Genomic DNA, 22,949 nt, shown 5'->3' with positions numbered 1-22,949 from the left:
CATTCATTTGATATTTTTTCCTCTTGGAAAATGGCTGTTTTTCACAAATTTTAGAAGAGAGTGACTCAAATTTTCACAATTTTTAGAAGTTTTGAGCTCAAATTTTCAAAATATTTAAAAGTTTGCTTCTCATTTGTTCAAAATTTGAATACCGGTAGTTTGCAACTCATTTGTTAACAAATTGAGGGGGCCAAGGCAGCTGCACAAAGATGGAAAAAAAAACCTCAGCATGTAAACGATGTGTTTATTGATTACTGAATAAAACATTGTAGAGAACATTAAAAACTTAAATATTTGATCAATAGTTTCTTAGTGATTTTATACAAATGTATAATATGAAAGAGTCATATCTAAGGCTTAAAAAATGCTTCTGTTTCCAGTTACTGGATCAATTGTATTTTTTACTGCCAATCATATCTTTTCCCACTAGAAATGGTTTATTAACCACAACGTCTTTCATAAAGCTCTTGTTATGTTATATGTTTATTGTCCCCTTAATATTTAAAAGTTCGCTTCTCATTTGTTCAAAATTTGAATACCGGTAGTTTGCAACTCATTTGTCAACAAATTGAGGGGGCCAAGTCACACATTTCTGGATCCTGCGATAACTTTAAAAGTTCTTCATATTTTTTCATGAAACTTAAAATATGGACAGATGGCAATATGGAGATTATGCACGTCAATTCATTTTGTTCCTACGTCAAAAATTGTGGTTGCTATGGCAACAAATAATTAAAAATAATTACTGACAAGGGTGGAGTTTCACCGGTAGGGGACAATATTGCTTGGCAACAGTGTTCTCCAGAAGCACCAGCAGCCGGCGATTTCACTGGTTACTAACTATCTTGGCACCGACTACTTTTCCCAAAAATATCAATTCCAAACAGTGCAAAAAACTGCCAGTTTAGTACTTACATGTACAGGTAGTCGCTGGCTTCTTTAAAAATATAACTGGCTACTCAAATATTAATGGAAAACACTGCTTGGCAATCTCTTGTTTTATCAAAGTTGATTCATCATTATTTATAACATAATTGGTATTGTTTAAAGCACTTTAATAAACAAAAACCAATACTCTTTGGAAACAAAAAAGACTAATATATGTCTAGAAATTTTGCTAGTGGTTTGTGATTAACTTGGTCAGATAATTGTAATATAAGTAAAGGGTCAAAATAAAAGGTATGCATTTGGAAAGTATAATTACTAAATGTATAATTGCAGTACTGACGCATGTATGGAGTAAAATGGACTACAGGAATAAAGTAATCTTGGCGCCAATGGTTAGGATTGGCACACTTCCAACCAGACTGTTGGCACTCAAGTATGGAGCAGATATCGTTTATACAGAGGTGAGCAAAGTTTTCTTTGTAAATCAAATCATGGTGCACACTATCTGACCTGGAAATTTACATTATTTGTATCCATCAGAGTCATTTTAAGTCTTTCTGTTAAACTGGTCAGCTGTGCTCATTTGTCACTCTATGACAGGGTTGTCATGATCATTTTAGCTGTTTTGTAAAAAAATTGGTCTTAAGCCATATTTGGCCATCGTAGCTCCAGACCATTCAACACATTTTCCCAGTCTGGTTCGGAGCTACCCTGTCTGCTTAAATCCTGCAAGGATGTGTGATCCCATTATCAGACAGGGTAGCCCCTAACCAGACTGCACATACATGTAGACGCTGGCATAATGTGATGTAAGACCCATTTTCGCATTATGCAACTCATTTGACACTTTAGGATTTTCATATTACTCAAAGCAATCTGGCAAGGGTTTATACTCGGCTCATTTGTCTTTTAAATTAAAGCTGATCCTGAAAATAAAGGATTTTGTTTAATGATTTTAAATAATTTGATAGGAAATAGGCTTCTGATCACAATCCTACCCTGCAATACTATATATTAATTTATTTAAACAAACTGAGAGTCTTATGTAAAGTTTTAAATGCCATAATTTGATATTTTGGTCAAATTCATTATTACTTTCAGGAGATCATTGACAGAAAAATACTGAACACTGAAAGGATAGAAAACAGTAAGTTTTAAAAGTGGATGGAATAATTCTGGGGTTGTGTTAGGCATAGGTGTAAAAGACACTACAGTGTTTTTTTTTCACCATTTTAGTTACAGGGCCCGGGTTCTCTATATTATGAAAAATCACACCACATTAATAGCATTTGGGAATGGGTGTTTTTGTCTTTTGCTTACAAATACTTCACAATTAATGAAGTGTTTTCAATATTATAATTACTGAGGTTTAACTTATAATGATTGGGCATAAAACTAAGTTTATTTAAAAACAATTTACTTTTCATCTTAAATTTGGAATTTTTGTGCCGTTATTTGAGGAAAATATATACTTTTTATGCCCCCCTTCGAAGAAGAGGGGGTATATTGCTTTGCTCATGTTGGTCTGTCTGTCTGTCGGTCGGTCCGTCCACCAGGGGTGGTTTCGGGATGATAACTCAAGAACGCTTGGGCCTAGGATCATGAAACTTAATAGGTTCATTGATCATGACTCGCAGATGACCCCTATTGATTTTGAGGTCACTAGGTCAAAGGTCAAGGTCACAGGTGAAGGTCACAGTTACAGGAAATAGGCATTTTAAGGATTTAGCATGGTTCAAACAAGGGAAACAACTACTGTTTATGCATGTTCTTTTTGTTACAGCATTTGCCTCCCTTAAATTCATTTAAAATCTCATTTTACAGCAGAGAGTCCAAATATGACCTGTAAATGAGCCCCATATTTACTGCCAGTGCTAGGTTACCTTTTCCCATTTGATCATTCTTAAGTATTGTTATTGTAATGCTATGTTAGCGTTACCACCACCACCACCACCACCACCACCACCACCACCACCACCACCACCACCACCACCACCACCGCCACCGCCGCCGCCGCCGCCGCCGCCGCCGCCGCCGCCGCCGCCGCCGCCGCCGCCGCCACCACCACCACCACCACCACCACCACCACCACCACCACCACCACCACCACGTTTCCTTTGACTCAACCGAGGTGTTCAGGACTAACTCTAGGTTGATTGTTTTCAGAGGTTCTAGGTACCATTTGCTATGTTTCCTCTAACTCAACCCTGGTGTTTAGGACTAAATCTATGTTGATTGTTTCAGAGGTTCTAGGCACCATTGACTATGTTTCCTATGACTCAACCCAGGTGTTCAGGACTAACTCTAGGTTGATTGTTTTCAGAGGTTTTAGGTACAATTGACTATGTTTCCGCTGACTCAACCCTGGTGTTCAGGACTTACTCTAGGTTGATTGTTTCAGAGGATGTAGGTACCATTGACGATGTTTCCTTTGACTCGACCCTGGTGTTCAGGACTAACTCTAGGTTGATTGTTTCAGAGGTTCTAGGTACTATTGACTATGTTTCCTCTGACTCAACCCTGGTGTTCATGACTCACTCTAGGTTGATTGTTTCAGAGGTTCTAGGTACCATTGACTATGTTTCCTCTGACTCTACCGTGGTGTTCAGGACTTACTCTAGGTTGATTGTTTCAGAGGTTGAAGGTACCATTGACGATGTTTCCTTTGACTCAATCCTGGTGTTCAGAACTAACTCTAGGTTGATTGTTTCAGAGGTTCTAGGTACTATTGACTATGTTTCCTCTGACTCAACCCTGGTGTTCATGACTCACTCTAGGTTGATTGTTTCAGAGGTTCTAGGTACCATTGACTATGTTTCCTCTGACTCTACCCTGGTGTTCAGGACTTACTCTAGGTTGATTGTTTCAGAGGTTGAAGGTACCATTGACTATGTTTCCTTTGACTCGACCCTGGTGTTCAGGACTAACTCTAGGTTGATTGTTTCAGAGGTTCTAGGTACCATTGACTGTTTCCTTTGACTCGACCCTGGTGTTCAGGACTTACTCTAGGTTGATTGTTTCAGAGGTTCTAGGTACCATTGACTATGTTTTCTCTGAATCTACCCTGGTGTTCAGGACTAACTCTAGGTTGATTGTTTCAGAGGTTCTGGGTACCATTGACTATGTTTCCTCTGACTCAACCCTGGTGTTCAGGACTAACTCTCGGTTGATTGTTTCAGAGGCTCTGGGTACCATTAACTATGTTTCCTCTGACTCTACCCTGGTGTTCAGGACTAACTCTAGGTTGATTGTTTCAGAGGTTCTGGGTACCATTGACTATGTTTCCTCTGACTCAACCCTGATGTTCCGGACTAACTCTAGGTTGATTGTTTCAGAGGTTCTGGGCACCATTGACGATGTTTCCTTTGACTCGACCCTGGTGTTCAGGACTAACTCTAGGTTGATTGTTTCAGAGGTTCTGGGTACCATTGACTATGTTTCCTCTGACTCGACCCTGGTGTTCAGGACTAATTCTAGGTTGATTGTTTTCAGAGGTTCTGGGTACCATTGACTACGTTTCCTCTGACTCAACCCTGGTGTTCAGGACTAACTCTAGGGAGAAACCGCTGCTGGTCTTCCAAATGGTGAGTACATTAGGCCTCTTTTCATTCTTCTTACTTTTGTTTTGGATCTTGTAATAAGCTTGAAAACTTTCTCTGTGACAATTTTTAACTTAATTTTTTTAGTACAATGCTTTTTTATGCCCCCAGAGCGAATGATTGGGGGTATATTGTTTTTGGCCTGTCTGTCTGTCATTGTATGTGTGTGTATGTCCCAAAACTTTAACCTTGCTCATAAAATGAAAACTCTTGGGTCTTTAAACTTCACATGTTCATGCATCTCATTGAGATCTACTATCAAACATAGTTTGAGGTCACTAGGTCAAAGGGTAAGGTCACTGTGACCTTTACATTAAAAATATAACCTTGTTTCTAAAACAGCTGCAGTGCGGCTTCAAAGTGAAGTAGGGGGCATTGTTTTACACAAACACAACTCTTGTTCGGTCAAATTTGAGGCCTGAAGAAGAATCTTCATGTATCCTCAATGGAAAAATGTATATCTTTTTCCCAAATGTGAGCTACACATTTCCAATTTAAGATTTCCCCTCCAAAACAACGATTATTTTAGTCTCAACATTTATTTAATTTCCAATCAAGCAATAGCCTTAGTAAATGTAATATTGAAATCACTTTGATTCTCAGTTTTAAAGCATTTGTCAGGCAAAAAAACTACAGCATTTATTTCCGTATTTCAGCTCATAACCAAAACTTATACAAAAACTTTGTACTGGCACTTTTAACAGACTTATACTTAAAATCTGGCACAAGTATGATTTGCCACATAAGAATTTAAAGTGAAGGGCCTTTTTCAGGGCTCAACATTAACCTAAAAACCAACTTGCCCTGCCGGGCAAGTACTTAGAAAATCTACTTGCCCTGAACGTAAAGCCACTTGCCCAAACATGAAATATCACATTAACTGTAAACCTCATATATTTTTAAATAAAGATCAAAATGATACACCATAAAACCTTTTTTTATTTTTGCACATTTAACAAAATGATTACAGCAATTAAAGTCTAATTAAAGTCTTAATGTAAATTTGTGCCAATGTTTGATTATTAATGAAATCATTAGTCTCTCCTCCACGTCTTCGTCAGCAAACACAGGTCCTCAACCATTCAAACTCACTTTTCCATTGTGGTAAAAAGTTGCGTTTTCGCTTCAATTCGTACTTTTTGGCCATTTCGGATGATTTGTCTATACATTTTTTATTGCACTTTGAAGACTTACAGTTACTTATAAAGCTGAAGCTAAATAAACTAGACATTTCTCGTCTGCTAACAATACTGTAAACAACACGTGAACCGTAACAAAAATGTCAATTGACATAAAGCAAAAGATTGTTGAAAATGTATGTCGAATAATATGAAATATATATATACCAAGCTATTTGTTGTTGTTAACCAGGTTTTCCGAAGGAAAAAACTGGTTATTAGATTGGCGAATGCGGGCGGGCTGGCGGGCTGGCTGGCGGGCAGGCGGAACAAGCTTGTCCGGGCCATAACTATGTCGTTCATTGTCAGATTTTAAAATCATTTGCCACATTTGTTCACCATCATTGGACGGTGTGTCGCGTGAAATAATTACGTCGATATCTCCAAGGTCAAGGTCACACTTTGAGTTCAAAGGTCAAAAATGGCCATAAATGAGCTTGTCCTGGCCATAACTATGTCATTCATTGTGAGATTTTAAAATCATTTGGCACATTTGTTCACCATCATGGGACGGTGTGTTGCGCGAAATAATTACATTGATATCTCCAAGGTCAAGGTCACACTTTGAGTTCAAACGTCAAAAATGGCCATAAATGAGCTTGTCCTGGCCATAACTATGTCATTCATTGTGAGATTTTAAAATCATTTGGCACATTTGTTCACCATCATGGGACGGTGTGTCGCACGAAAGAATCACGTCAATATCTCCAATGTCAAGGTCGCCACGACTAAAAATAAATTTAAAAAAAAAACAAACTTACAAAGGGGGTTAATTTTGTTTGTTCATTTCAAAAGTTCAGTTTGAGTTTTCTCCCTTTATCAGATTTTTTTTCACAATGAAAACCTGGTTTTGTGACAATTTTGTCCCTTGTTTTTATATAGTTAAATAATGTTAGTAGTTTTCTACGTCACTGAAAACACTAACGATGTTATTCGTAACTGAATAGTAATGAAAAAGATAAACATAATAGCATTTGAAAGCCGATGTTTGGAATCCCAAGCCATTTACGGCGTTTCTAAAAATAAGTTTGGAAATGCATGCGCAGCATGCGTAGTTAGTTCGGACTTCCCCAAACAACAATCGCCGAGGTAAATTCGTGCATTAGGCAAATCGTTCGTGATTATTTGTACCATTTAACCACAGGAACGCACATTTTTCTTTGTTCGTTTTTACACTTGCCGGTGTGGACAACAAGATTATAAAATAACTTGCCCGAACCAAACTTTTACTTGCCAGGGGCAATCCGACAACCGTTAATGTTGAGCCCTGTTTTTACTATCTCTTTAAGTATCAGAATAGCCCAAGTTGATATAAGGTAGCATAATTCTATACATGATGTGTAATACAATGAGTTGTTTCCCTTGCTTTTAGGTGCAATCTGTAGCAAGTGTTGCTCTTTTGATTGGATCTTTGGCTTGTTTTGATGCCATTCCATATGATAAGCTCATGAGCTTGTTATGATGCCATTCCATATGATAAGCTCATGAGCTTGTTATGATGCCATTCCATATGATAAGCTCATGAGCTTGTTATGATGCCATTCCATATGATAAGCTAATGAGCTTGTTATGATGCCATTCCATATGATAAGCTCATGAGCTTGTTATGATGCCATTCCATATGATAAGCTCACGAGCTTGCTATGATGCCATTCCATATGATAAGCTAATGAGCTTGTAATGATGCCATTCCATATGATAAGCTCATGAGCTTGCTATGATGCCATTCCATATGATAAGCTAATGAGCTTGTTATGATGCCATTCTACATGATTAGCTAATGAGCTTGTTATGATGCCATTCCATATGATAAGCTAATGAGCTTGTTATGATGCCATTCCATATGATAAGCTCATGAGCTTGCTATGATGCCATTTCATATGAGAAGCTCACAAGCTTGTTATGATGCCATTCCACATGATAAGCTCATGAGCTTGTTATGATGCCATTCCATATGAGAAGCTAATGAGCTTGTAATGATGCCATTCCATATGATAAGCTAATGAGCTTGTTATGATGCCATTCCATATGATAAGCTCATGAGCTTGTTATGATGCCATTCCATATGAGAAGCTCACAAGCTTGTTATGATGCCATTCCATATGAGAAGCTAATGAGCTTGTTATGATGCCATTCCATATGATAAGCTAATGAGCTTGTTATGATGCCATTCCATATGATAAGCTCATGAGCTTGTTATGATGCCATTCCATATGATAAGCTCATGAGCTTGTTATGATGCCATTCCATATGATAAGCTAATGAGCTTGCTACGATGCTATTCATATGATAAGCGAATGAGCTTGTTATGATGCCATTCCATATGATAAGCTAATGAGCTTGTTATGATGCCATTCCATATGATAAGCTAATGAGCTTGTTATGATGCCATTCCATATGAAAAGCTCACAAGCTTGTTATGATGCCATTCCATATGATAAGCTAATGAGCTTGTTATGATGCCATTCCATATGATAAGCTCATGAGCTTGTTATGATGCCATTCTATATGATAAGCTAATGAGCTTGTTATGATGCCATTCCATATGATAAGCTCACAAGCTTGTTATGATGCCATTCCATATGATAAGCTCATGAGCTTGTTATGATGCCATTCCATATGATAAGCTCATGAGCTTGTTATGATGCCATTCCATATGATAAGCTCATGAGCTTGTTATGATGCCATTCCATATGATAAGCTCATGAGCTTGTTATGATGCCATTCCATATGATAAGCTCATGAGCTTGTTATGATGCCATTCCATATGATAAGCTAATGAGCTTGTTATGATGCCATTCCATATAATAAGCTCATGAGCTTGTTATGATGCCATTCCATATGATAAGCTCATGAGCTTGCTATGATGCCATTCCATATGATAAGCTAATGAGCTTGTAATGATGCCATTCCATATGATAAGCTCATGAGCTTGTTATGATGCCATTCCATATGATAAGCTAATGAGCTTGTTATGATGCCATTCTACATGATTAGCTAATGAGCTTGTTATGATGCCATTCCATATGATAAGCTAATGAGCTTGTTATGATGCCATTCCATATGATAAGCTCATGAGCTTGCTATGATGCCATTTCATATGAGAAGCTCACAAGCTTGTTATGATGCCATTCCACATGATAAGCTCATGAGCTTGTTATGATGCCATTCCATATGAGAAGCTAATGAGCTTGTTATGATGCCATTCCATATGATAAGCTAATGAGCTTGTTATGATGCCATTCCATATGATAAGCTCATGAGCTTGTTATGATGCCATTCCATATGAGAAGCTCACAAGCTTGTTATGATGCCATTCCATATGAGAAGCTAATGAGCTTGTTATGATGCCATTCCATATGATAAGCTAATGAGCTTGTTATGATGCCATTCCATATGATAAGCTCATGAGCTTGTTATGATGCCATTCCATATGATAAGCTCATGAGCTTGTTATGATGCCATTCCATATGATAAGCTAATGAGCTTGCTACGATGCTATTCATATGATAAGCGAATGAGGTTGTTATGATGCCATTCCATATGATAAGCTAATGAGCTTGTTATGATGTCATTCCATATGATAAGCTAATGAGCTTGTTATGATGCCATTCCATATGAAAAGCTCACAAGCTTGTTATGATGCCATTCCATATGATAAGCTCACAAGCTTGTTATGATGCCATTCCATATGATAAGCTCATGAGCTTGTTATGATGCCATTCCATATGATAAGCTCATGAGCTTGTTATGATGCCATTCCATATGATAAGCTCATGAGCTTGTTATGATGCCATTCCATATGATAAGCTCATGAGCTTGTTATGATGCCATTCCATATGATAAGCTCATGAGCTTGTTATGATGCCATTCCATATGATAAGCTCACAAGCTTGTTATGATGCCATTCCATATGATAAGCTCATGAGCTTGTTATGATGCCATTCCATATGATAAGCTCACAAGCTTGTTATGATGCCATTCCATATGATAAGCTCATGAGCTTGTTATGATGCCATTCCATATAATAAGCTCATGAGCTTGTTATGATGCCATTCCATATGATTAGCTACAGAGCTTGTTATGATGCCATTCCATATGATAAGCTCATGAGCTTGTTATGATGCCATTCCATATGATAAGATAATGAGCTTGTTATGATGCCATTCCATATGATTAGCTAATGAGCTTGTTATGATGCCATTCCATATGATAAGCTAATGAGCTTGTTATGATGCCATTCCATTTGATAAGCTAATGAGCTTGTTATAATGCCATTCCATATGGTAAGCTCATGAGCTTGTTATGATGCCATTCCATATGATTAGCTAATGAGCTTGTTATGATGCCATTCCATATGATAAGCTAATGAGCTTGTAATGATGCCATTCCATATGATTAGCTGAAGAGCTTGTTATGATGCCATTCCATATGATTAGCTAATGAGCTTGTTATGATGCCAATCCATATGGTAAGCTAATGAGCTTGTTATGATGCCATTCCATATGATTAGCTAATGAGCTTGTTATGATGCCATTCCATATGATAAGCTCATGAGCTTGTTATGATGCCATTCCATATGATAAGCTCATGAGCTTGTTATGATGCCATTCCATATGATAAGCTCATGAGCTTGTTATGATGCCATTCCATATGATAAGCTCACAAGCTTGTTATGATGCCATTCCATATGCAGGCATTTCCCCAGGATTTTGGTCAAGCACAGCGGCAAGACATGGCGGAATGGGGGTTTATTCAAAAGGATGCCCATTAAGCTTTCTTGTTTTTCTACATTTTCTTAATCACAATACACAATTCTTAGGAGATATTTAACCACTTTTTTCTACATGTTCCTATATACAATACACAGTTATTTGGAGCTATGAAAACATTAAAATTTATTTTATTGTTTATTTATTTTTCCTCAATTTATTATATTTAAGTCATATTTTATATAATAAAATAACAAGAAAAATAACAGTAGGCATTAGTCCACTGCATCATTGTCTGGTCCTTCAATGCTGACCATCAACAGAGCATTGCGGACAGCAGACTTCAGGCGAGCAGAATTTTCTGTTTTTACCCCCTTTCATTGTGCTTAAGCCTACTCGCAGTCTGAAATACAAAAAATATGTAAAATTATTCTGAAATTAGAATGTTAAATCTCATTGACTTAACACTAAGAGATGCTTAAGCAAACAATCATTTTTCGTTTGTTATTACGTTTATTATTAACAGTCTAGTCAAGTACCCAAGGAGCAGTGCCGACTTCTGAACGCACTGATCTGCACATGTGAAGAATACACAAAGAGCACAATAAAACTAAAAAAGGGTGGATTATTTTTCAAACAACTGTTTTATTTTTAAGTCTTGTATATGTTTATAAAGTTACATTAAGATATGATTTTATATTAAAATGTTATCATCTGTAGTGTCTAATATTTGATTCAACACAATATCTGTCTGTTTTTAATAATTATTCACGTGTGATTTCATTTTGCGTTGATTTCACTACATACTCATAAAAAGTTTAGTTAAGTAAAAATATTCTTACCTCCTTCAACTTCTGTTACCCATGGACAACATTGCTGCCACTGACTCGCTGTTTGAGACTTTTGGTTCGTGGGTTGGAGGTCTCAGGATCACTAAAACGTCCTTGACACTTTCACTTATTTCACTCTCTGACAGCGACGATAATTAGAAGTACTGACAAAGAAATGTGCAATTGCAGATTTCCCAGACACAGGTACTGGTTGCATATTCGATCGTATCATTATTTCGTGCATCAAAACAAAAAAAAACTTTGTTGCAGGTATTTAGCGTTTTCCGAAAATATCGAATAGGCTATTTGATGTGAATGAATGTTATGTTGGTGCTGTTAATTTAGTCGCGTTTGAGAAAATAGTGTGAAAACATTGTAAGTTTGCGGGAGAAATCAAGTGAGACGCTTGACTTCAATTAATTGTAAATATAACTTAAATTACGCTGAAATGTATACCGTGTTTTACTAAAATTATATGATTAACGTGACATGAATCTTTTTATTCACGCTTTGTTTTGTTCTACTGCAAGTAATAATAAAACACATGTTATGTTCTGTTATTCAACTACCGCAACAAACAACGTTGACTGTTTATTTTGTGAATAGTCGTGTGCAATTAAAATGAAACAACAACAAAATAGAGCATACCTTTAATTGCTCTTACGTCACGTGTACTGGTAATAATAGATCAATATAGACCATTATTAGGGGATACACACCATAAATGACCCCTATAAACGACCCATAAATCGTGCTCGCGTCTTATCAAATCTATTATTATGAACACAAAACTTAAAAGGATTGGTCGATGCCAGAATACAGACAACATTCGGATCAGAGCTTGCAATGGCTTGTAAACTTTTCAAGCATCGCGATGTCATTATCTGAAAATCAAGCGCCGCGGCGCAAAGAATTTTAAAGTTCAGGCACAGCGGGCCCGCTGTGCTTAAACCGTCTGGGGAAATGCCTGCATATGATAAGCTCATGAGCTTGTTATGATGCCATTCCATATGATAAGCTCACAAGCTTGTTATGATGCCATTCCATATGATAAGCTCATGAGCTTGTTATGATGCCATTCCATATAATAAGCTCATGAGCTTGTTATGATGCCATTCCATATGATTAGCTACAGAGCTTGTTATGATGCCATTCCATATGATAAGCTCATGAGCTTGTTATGATGCCATTCCATATGATAAGATAATGAGCTTGTTATGATGCCATTCCATATGATTAGCTAATGAGCTTGTTATGATGCCATTCCATATGATAAGCTAATGAGCTTGTTATGATGCCATTCCATTTGATAAGCTAATGAGCTTGTTATAATGCCATTCCATATGGTAAGCTCATGAGCTTGTTATGATGCCATTCCATATGATTAGCTAATGAGCTTGTTATGATGCCATTCCATATGATAAGCTAATGAGCTTGTAATGATGCCATTCCATATGATTAGCTGAAGAGCTTGTTATGATGCCATTCCATATGATTAGCTAATGAGCTTGTTATGATGCCAATCCATATGGTAAGCTAATGAGCTTGTTATGATGCCATTCCATATGATTAGCTAATGAGCTTGTTATGATGCCATTCCATATGATAAGCTCATGAGCTTGTTATGATTCCATTCCATATGATAAGCTCATGAGCTTGTTATGATGCCATTCCATATGATAAGCTCATGAGCTTGCTATGATGCCATTCCATATGATAAGCTAATGAGCTTGTTATGATGCCATTCCATATGATAAGCTCATGAGCTTGCTATGATGCCATTCCATATGATAAGCTAATGAGCTTGTTATGATGCCATTCTACATGATTAGCTAATGAGCTTGTTATGATGCCATTCCATATGATAAGCTAATGAGCTTGTTATGATGCCATTCCATATGATAAGCTCATGAGCTTGCTATGATGCCATTCCATATGAGAAGCTCACAAGCTTGTTATGATGCCATTCCACATGATAAGCTCATGAGCTTGTTATGATGCCATTCCATATGATAAGCTAATGAGCTTGTTATGATGCCATTCCATATGATAAGCTCATGAGCTTGCTATGAGCTTGCTATGATGCCATTCCATATGAGAAGCTCACAAGCTTGTTATGATGCCATTCCATATGAGAAGCTAATGAGCTTGTTATGATGCCATTCCATATGATAAGCTAATGAGCTTGTTATGATGCCATTCCATATGATAAGCTCATGAGCTTGTTATGATGCCATTCCATATGATAAGCTCATGAGCTTGTTATGATGCCATTCCATATGATAAGCTAATGAGCTTGCTACGATGCCATTCCATATGATAAGCGAATGAGCTTGTTATGATGCCATTCCATATGATAAGCTAATGAGCTTGTTATGATGCCATTCTATACGATAAGCTCATGAGCTTGTTATGATGCCATTCCATATGATCAGCTAATGAGCTTGTTATGATGCCATTCCATATGATAAGCTCATGAGCTTGTTATGATGCCATTTTGTATGATAAGCTCATGAGCTTGTTATGATGCCATTCCATATGATTAGCTCACAAGCTTGTTATGATGCCATTCCATATGATAAGCTCATGAGCTTGTTATGATGCCATTCCATATGATAAGCTCATGAGCTTGTTATGATGCCATTCCATATGATAAGCTCATGAGCTTGTTATGATGCCATTCCATATGACAAGCTCATGAGCTTGTTATGATGCCATTCCATATGATAAGCTCATGAGCTTGTTATGATGCCATTCCATATGATAAGCTCATGAGCTTGTTATGATGCCATTCCATATGATAAGCTCACAAGCTTGTTATGATGCCATTCCATATGATAAGCTCATGAGCTTGCTATGATGCCATTCCATATAATAAGCTCATGAGCTTGTTATGATGCCATTCCATATGATTAGCTAAAGAGCTTGTTATGATGCCATTCCATATGATAAGCTCATGAGCTTGTTATGATGCCATTCCATATGATAAGCTAATGAGCTTGTTATGATGCCATTCCATATGATTAGCTAATGAGCTTGTTATGATGCCATTCCATATGATAAGCTCATGAGCTTGTTATGATGTCATTCCATTTGATAAGCTAATGAGCTTGTTATGATGCCATTCCATATGATAAGCTCATGAGCTTGTTATGATGCCATTCCATATGATAAGCTCATGAGCTTGTTATGATGCCATTCCATATGATGAGCTAATGAGCTTGTTATGATGCCATTCCATATGATTAGCTAAAGAGCTTGTTATGATGCCATTCCATATGATTAGCTAATGAGCTTGTTATGATGCCAATCCATATGGTAAGCTAATGAGCTTGTTATGATGCCATTCAATATGATTAGCTAATGAGCTTGTTATGATGCCATTCCATATGATAAGCTCATTAGCTTGTTATGATTCCATTCCATATGATAAGCTCATGAGCTTGTTATGATGCCATTCCATATGATAAGCTCATGAGCTTGTTATGATGCCATTCTACATGATTAGCTAATGAGCTTGTTATGATGCCATTCCATATGATAAGCTCATGAGCTTGTTATGATGCCATTCCATATGAGAAGCTCATGAGCTTGTTATGATGCCATTCCATATGATAAGCTAATGAGCTTGTTATGACGCCATTGCATATGATAAGCTCATGAGCTTGTTATGATGCCATTCTATATGATAAGCTAATGAGCTTGTTATGATGCCATTCCATATGATAAGCTCATGAGCTTGTTATGATGCCATTCCATATGATAAGCTCATGAGCTTGTTATGATGCCATTCCATATGAGAAGCTCACAAGCTTGTTATGATGCCATTCCATATGATAAGCTAATGAGCTTGTTATGATGCCATTCCATATGATAAGCTCATGAGCTTGTTATGATGCCATTCTATTTGGTAAGCGAATGAGCTTGTTATGATGCCATTCCATATGATAAGCTCACAAGCTTGTTATGATGCCATTCCATATGATAAGCTCATGAGCTTGTTATGATGCCATTCCATATGATAACCTCATGAGCTTGTTATGATGCCATTCCATATGATAAGCTCACAAGCTTGTTATGATGCCATTCCATATGATAAGCTCATGAGCTTGTTATGATGCCATTCCATATGATAAGCTCATGAGCTTGTTATGATGCCATTCCATATGATAAGCTCACAAGCTTGTTATGATGCCTTTTCATATGATCAGCTCATGAGCTTGTAATGATGCCATTCCATATGATAAGCTCACAAGCTTGTTATGATGCCATTCCATATGATAAGATCATGAGCTTGTTATGATGCCATTCCATATAATAAGCTCATGAGCTTGTTATGATGCCATTCCATATGATTAGCTACAGAGCTTGTTATGATGCCATTCCATATGATAAGCTCATGAGCTTGTTATGATGCCATTCCATATGATAAGCTAATGAGCTTGTTATGATGCCATTCCATATGATAAGCTAATGAGCTTGTTATGATGCCATTCCATATGATAAGCTCATGAGCTTGTTATGATGCCATTCCATTTGATAAGCTAATGAGCTTGTTATAATGCCATTCCATATGATAAGCTCATGAGCTTGTTATGATGCCATTCCATATGATTAGCTAATGAGCTTGTTATGATGCCATTCCATATGATAAGCTGATGAGCTTGTTATGATGCCATTCCATATGATTAGCTGAAGAGCTTGTTATGATGCCATTCCATATGATTAGCTAATGAGCTTGTTAAGATGCCAATCCATATGTTAAGCTAATGAGCTTGTTATGATGCCAATCCATATGGTAAGCTAATGAGCTTGTTATGATGCCATTCCATATGATTAGCTAATGAGCTTGTTATGATGCCATTCCATATGATAAGCTCATGAGCTTGTTATGATGCCATTCCATATGATAAGCTCATGAGCTTGCTATGATGCCATTCCATATGATAAGCTAATGACCTTGTTATGATGCCATTCCATATGATAAGCTCATGATCTTGCTATGATGCAATTCCATATGATAAGCTAATGAGCTTGTTATGATGCCATTCTACATGATTAGCTAATGAGCTTGTTATGATGCCATTCCATATGATAAGCTAATGAGCTTGTTATGATGCCATTCCATATGATAACCTCATGAGCTTGCTATGATGCCATTCCATATGAGAAGCTCACATGCTTGTTATGATGCCATTCCACATGATAAGCTCATGAGCTTGTTATGATGCCATTCCATATGAGAAGCTAATGAGCTTGTTATGATGCCATTCCATATGATAAGCTAATGAGCTTGTTATGATGCCATTCCATATGATAAGCTCATGAGCTTGCTATGAGCTTGCTATGATGCCATTGCATATGAGAAGCTCACAAGCTTGTTATGATGCCATTCCATATGATAAGCTAATGAGCTTGTTATGATGCCATTCCATATGATAAGCTCATGAGCTTGCTATGATGCCATTCAATATGAGAAGCTCACATGCTTGTTATGATGCCATTCCACATGATAAGCTCATGAGCTTGTTATGATGCCATTCCATATGATAAGCTAATGAGCTTGTTATGATGCCATTCCATATGATAAGCTCATGAGCTTGTTATGATGCCATTCCATATGATAAGCTCATGAGCTTGTTATGATGCCATTCCATATGATAAGCTAATGAGCTTGCTACGATGCCATTCCATATGATAAGCGAATGAGCTTGTTATGATGCCATTCCATATGATAAGCTAATAAGCTTGTTATGATGCCATTCCATATGATAAGCTTATGAGCTTGTTATGATGCCATTCCATATGAGAAGCTCACAAGCTTGTTATGATGCCATTCCATATGATAAGCTAATGAGCTTGTTATGATGCCATTCCATATGAGAAGCTCACAAGCTTGTTATGATGCCATTCCATATGATAAGCTAATGAGCTTGTTATGATGCCATTGCATATGATAAGCTCATGAGCTTGTTATGATGCCATTCTATATGATAAGCTAATGAGCTTGTTATGATGCCATTCCATATGATTAGCTAATGAGCTTGTTATGATGCCATTCCATATGATAAGCTCATGAGCTTGTTATGATGCCATTCCATATGATAAGCTCATGAGCTTGTTATGATGCCATTCCATATGATAAGCTCACAAGCTTGTTATGATGCCATTCCATATGATAAGCTCATGAGCTTGTTATGATGCCATTCCATATGATAAGCTCATGAGCTTGTTATGATGCCATTCCATATGATAAGCTCACAAGCTTGTTATGATGCCATTCCATATGATAAGCTCATGAGCTTGTTATGATGCCATTCCATATGATAAGCTCACAAACTTGTTATGATGCCATTCCATATGATAAGCTCACAAGCTTGTTATGATGCCATTCCATATGATAAGCTCATGAGCTTGTTATGATGCCATTCCATATAATAAGCTCATGAGCTTGTTATGATGCCATTCCATATGATAAGCTCATGAGCTTGTTATGATGCCATTCCATATGATAAGCTCATGAGCTTGTTATGATGCCATTCCATATGATAAGCTCACAAGCTTGTTATGATGCCATTCCATATGATAAGCTCATGAGCTTGTAATGATGCCATTCCATATAATAAGCTCATGAGCTTGTTATGATGCCATTCCATATGATTAGCTAAAGAGCTTGTTATGATGCCATTCCATATGATAAGCTCATGAGCTTGTTATGATGCCATTCCATATGATAAGCTAATGAGCTTGTTATGATGCCATTCCATATGATTAGCTAATGAGCTTGTTATGATGCCATTCCATATGATAAGCTCATAAGCTTGTTATGATGCCATTCCATTTGATAAGCTAATGAGCTTGTTATGATGCCATTCCATATGATAAGTTCATGAGCTTGTTATGATGCCATTCCATATGATTAGCTAATGAGCTTGTTATGATGCCATTCCATATGATGAGCTAATGAGCTTGTTATGATGCCATTCCATATGATTAGCTAAAGAGCTTGTTATGATGCCATTCCATATGATTAGCTAATGAGCTTGTTATGATGCCAATCCATATGGTAAGCTAATGACCTTGTTATGATGCCATTCCATATGATTCGATAATGAGCTTGTTATGATGCCATTCCATATGATAAGCTCATGAGCTTGTTATGATTCCATTCCATATGATAAGCTCATGAGCTTGTTATGATGCCATTCCATATGATAAGCTAATGAGCTTGTTATGATGCCATTCTACATGATTAGCTAATGAGCTTGTTATGATGCCATTCCATATGATAAGCTCATGAGCTTGTTATGATGCCATTCCATATGATAAGCTCATGAGCTTGTTATGATGCCATTCCATATGATAAGCTAATGAGCTTGTTATGATGCCATTCCATATGATAAGCTCATGAGCTTGTTATGATGCCATTCCATATGATAAGCTCACAAGCTTGTTATGATGCCATTCCATATGATAAGCTCATGAGCTTGTTATGATGCCATTCCATATGATAAGCTAATGAGCTTGTTATGATGCCATTCCATATGATAAGCTAATGAGCTTGTTATGATGCCATTCCATATGATAAGCTCATGAGCTTGCTATGATGCCATTCCATATGATAAGCTAATGAGCTTGTTATGATGCCATTTCATATGATAAGCGCATGAGCTTGTTATGATGCCATTCCATATGATAAGCTAATGAGCTTGTTATGATGCCATTCCATACGATAAGCTCATGAGCTTGTTATGATGCCATTCCATATGATAAGCTAATGAGCTTGTTATGATGCCATTCCATATGATAAGCTCATGAGCTTGTTATGATGCCATTCTGTATGATAAGCTCATGAGCTTGTTATGATGCTATGCAGTTTGATAAGCCCTTTATGCCTCGGTCTCACTGTCACGAATCAGAGCTACGAACGAGCTACAAATACTTTTCGGCAGAGTTTGTAGCTATCCTTACGGGACCGTTGCTCTCCGTACTTGATCTGTGATTAGTCATAGTAGTTTTTGGATGTCAGTAGCGACTCTTGACACATTTTGAACATGTTCAAAAATTGCTACGAATTTATCCACCGTAGCATATCTGTAGCAGTCTGTACTAAACCGTACTGATCCATACTAGTTCGTAACGACACCGTAGTCGTCCGTACCTTTTCGTAGGCCCAAAGATTTTCAAGGACTTTTACGAATTGATACAAAGAACTACAGAGCGGTATGATTACACTACGTATTAGCTACAATTATTCCACGGATATACTACGGAAAGCTACGGAACTAGTACGTTGTACTACGGATAGGCAGGAATTTGCACGATCTTGTACGATGTACTAAATTTCAGCACGAAACAGTAGGGACATGTACGGTCCACTACAATAAATTGCTACTGAAATACATCATTGAAATTATAAAGCAACCGTACTTGCTTTTGTTGAGTTCATAACCATGAACCGCCAGCAAATTGCGTTTGCGATAAATTTGTTTCACTTGGATATTGATATGGCTCAAAATGCAGAGGCCGTAGTTGAGCTGCTTGACGATATGCACAGAGGTAATAATGGTTCAATATCGTATAACTAGTATAGCTTTGTGCTTAAGGTTACGTATTTTGAAAATATTAGAATTTGAACTTACCAGTAAAACAAAAGCAAGTGTCTGCCTCATATGCCCTTTGAATCTTGCTCTTACTTTTACGTGATTTAATAATTGTTAAATTAATAGCCGACATAATAAAATACAAAATTAATTATACTTTCCTAAGCATAATCAATATTTGTACATCAATAATTACATACTTTATCAGGTCAGAGAAGAAAAAGGAGGTGGTTTAAGACGACCGGCTCTTGGTTTTGTCTGGAGAAGGTACACTCTTCCCCAGACACGGCTGATTCCATTATTTCTGTTACGTGCTGTTGCTGCCGCTTGCATGTTCTCTTTTTGGGAGGCATTCTGTGAACGACAATACAAGAGGCTGTGGGCACAATGTTCAATCGTAATTCGTTCCTACATGTCCGAACCAGTCCGTCGCAATTCCCACTGCTTTCTAGCGGACCGTTCTAGTTCGTACTTACCCGTACTAGACGGTAGCTGATCCTTAGTTAGATGGTACTGATTCGCATATCATCGTACTTAATCGTACCAACCGTAGCGGATTCGTAGTTCGATCGTACCGATTCAAGGCGCTCCGTATTAAATCGCGTCGATCAGTAGCAGTCCGTACCTTCCTTGTTCGTTTTTCAACATTTTGATGGTAGATTTGTTTTTCTCCATACTGAAATAGTAGCAACCTACGAATTTTGGCAATTTCGTAGTCTTTCGTAGCTGATTGATTCATAGCTCATTCGTAGCTCTGATTCGTGACAGTGTGACCGAGGCATTAGCCTGTTATAATGCTATGCAGTATGATAAGGTCTTAAGCTTGTTATGATGCTATGCAGTATGATAAGGTCTTAAGCTTGTTATGATGCTATGCAGTATGATAAGGTCTTAAGCTTGTTATGATGCTATGCAGTATGATAAGGTCTTCAGCTTGTTATGCTGCTATGCATTATGATAAGGTCTTAAGCTTGTTATGCTGCTATGCATTATGATAAGGTCTTAAGCTTGTTATGATGCTATGCATTATGATAAGGTCTTAAGCTTGTTATGATGCTTTGCATTATGATAAGGTCTTAAGCTTGTTATGCTGCTTTGCATTATGATTAGGTCTTAAGCTTGTTATGCTGCTATGCAGTATGATAAGGTCTTAAGCTTGTTATGCTGCTATGCAGTATGCAGGGATCATATTTTCCTGCAACATCAATCGGTCGGGATATAAATTGGGAAAAGTATCCGAAAATGTATATCCGAAATCATGACAAATTACGTTAAAATATATACCATTGGTTTTGCCATTCAAGGTGGTATAATACATGTACAAGTAAAATTCCCGTAGGCATTTTTAGCTCATCTATTTTTTGAAAAAAAATTATGAGCTATTGTCATCACCTTGGCGTCGGCGTTGGCGTTGGCGTCCGGTTAAGTTTTGCGTTTAGGTCCACTTTTCTCAGAAAGTACCAATGCTATTGCATTCAAACTTGGTACACTTACTTACTATCATGAGGGGACTGGGCAGGCAAAGTTAGATAACTCTGGCGTGCATTTTGACAGAATTATGTGCCCTTTTTATACTTAGAAAATTGAAAATTTTGGTTAAGTTTTGCGTTTAGGTCCACTTTTCTCAGCGAGTATCAATGCTATTGCATTCAAACTTGTTACACTTACTTACTATCATGAGGGGACTGGGCAGGCAAAGTTAGATAACTCTGGCATGCATTTTGACAGAATTATGTGCCCTTTTTATACTTAGAAAATTGAAAATTTTGGTTAAGTTTTGTGTTTAGGTCCATTTTATTCCTTAAGCATCAAAGCTATTGCTTTCATACTTGCAACACTTACTAACTTTCATAAGGGGACTGTGCAGGCAAAGTAATGTAACTCTGACTGGCATTTTGACAGAATTATGTGCCCTTTTTATACTTAGAAAATTGAAAATTTGATTAAGTTTTGTGTTTAGGTCCACTTTATTCCTACAGTATCAAAGCTATTGCTTTCATACTTGCAACACTTATTAACTATCATAAGGGGACCGTGCAGGCAAAGTTATGTAACTCTGACTGGCATTTAGACGGAATTATGGGCCCTTTATACTTAGAAAATTGAAAATTTGGTTAAGATTTATGTTTTGGTCCACTTTACCCCTAAAGTATCATAGATATTGCTTTCATACTTGGAACACTCAAAAACTATCATAAGGGTACAGTTAAAGGACAAGTTGCATAACTCTGGTTGTCATTGTTACGGAATTATGGCCCTTTTTTGACTTAGTAACTTTTAATATATGGTTAAATTTTGTGTTTCGATCCACTTTACTTCTTAATTATCAAGGCTATTGCTTTCAAACTTCAAATACTTTCATGCTATCATGAGGTTACTGTATCTGGCAAGTTGAATTTTACCTTGACCTTTGAATGACCTTGACTCTCAAGGTCAAATTATTAAATTTTGCTAAAATTGCCATAACTTATTTATGATTAGATTTGATTGATACTTTGACGAAACTACTCTTACCTGACATACCACAATAGACTCCACCCAAACCGTCCCCCGTGCCCTCCCCCCCTCCCCCCCTCCCCACCTCCCCCCCCCCCCTATTTTTTTTTTAATTTTTTTTTAAGATCCTCTCACAAATGACCACCACACCCTCACTCTATACCCCCACCCCACCCCCCCACCCCACCCCCCCCCCCAATTTTTTTTTTTAATTTTTATTTTTTTTATTTTTAAGATCATCTCACAAATTGCCACCACACCCTCACACTATACCCCACCCCCCCCCCAATTTTTTAACCAGGTTTTCCGAAGGAAAAAACTGGTTATTAGATTGGCGAATGCGGGCGGGCTGGCTGGCTGGCTGGCTGGCTGGCGGGCTGGCTGGCTGGCTGGCTGGCGGGCTGGCGGGCGGGCGGAACAAGCTTGTCCGGGCCATAACTATGTCGTTCATTGTCAGATTTTAAAATCATTTGGCACATTTGTTCACCATCATTGGACGGTGTGTCGCCCGAAATAATTACGTCGATATCTCCAAGGTCAAGGTCACACTTTGAGTTCAAAGGTCAAAAATGGCCATAAATTAGCTTGTCCTGGCCATAACTATGTCATTCATTGTGAGATTTTAAAATCATTTGGCACATTT

At 37.5% G+C, this 22,949-nt stretch overlaps 1 protein-coding gene across 1 annotated transcript in view; it reads left to right on the top strand.

Moving 5' to 3' along the window:
* The window catches only part of LOC127846088 (tRNA-dihydrouridine(20) synthase [NAD(P)+]-like), a 52,247-nt gene that overhangs the window by 7,749 nt on the left and 21,549 nt on the right, over positions 1 to 22,949 (top strand). The window contains exons 2-4 of the mRNA XM_052377266.1: positions 1,222 to 1,349; positions 1,990 to 2,035; positions 4,381 to 4,472. Of these exons, the coding sequence (XP_052233226.1) occupies positions 1,245 to 1,349; positions 1,990 to 2,035; positions 4,381 to 4,472 (243 nt within the window). The 5' untranslated portion in view covers positions 1,222 to 1,244. The remainder of the gene's footprint in view (positions 1 to 1,221; positions 1,350 to 1,989; positions 2,036 to 4,380; positions 4,473 to 22,949) is intronic.

The sequence above is a fragment of the Dreissena polymorpha genome, chromosome 9, assembly GCF_020536995.1.
Source record: "Dreissena polymorpha isolate Duluth1 chromosome 9, UMN_Dpol_1.0, whole genome shotgun sequence".
In the NCBI taxonomy this organism is placed as follows: Eukaryota; Metazoa; Mollusca; class Bivalvia; order Myida; family Dreissenidae; genus Dreissena; species Dreissena polymorpha.
The sequence above is the reverse complement of the archived record's forward strand: the minus strand, read 5'-3'. Positions and strand labels throughout refer to the sequence as shown.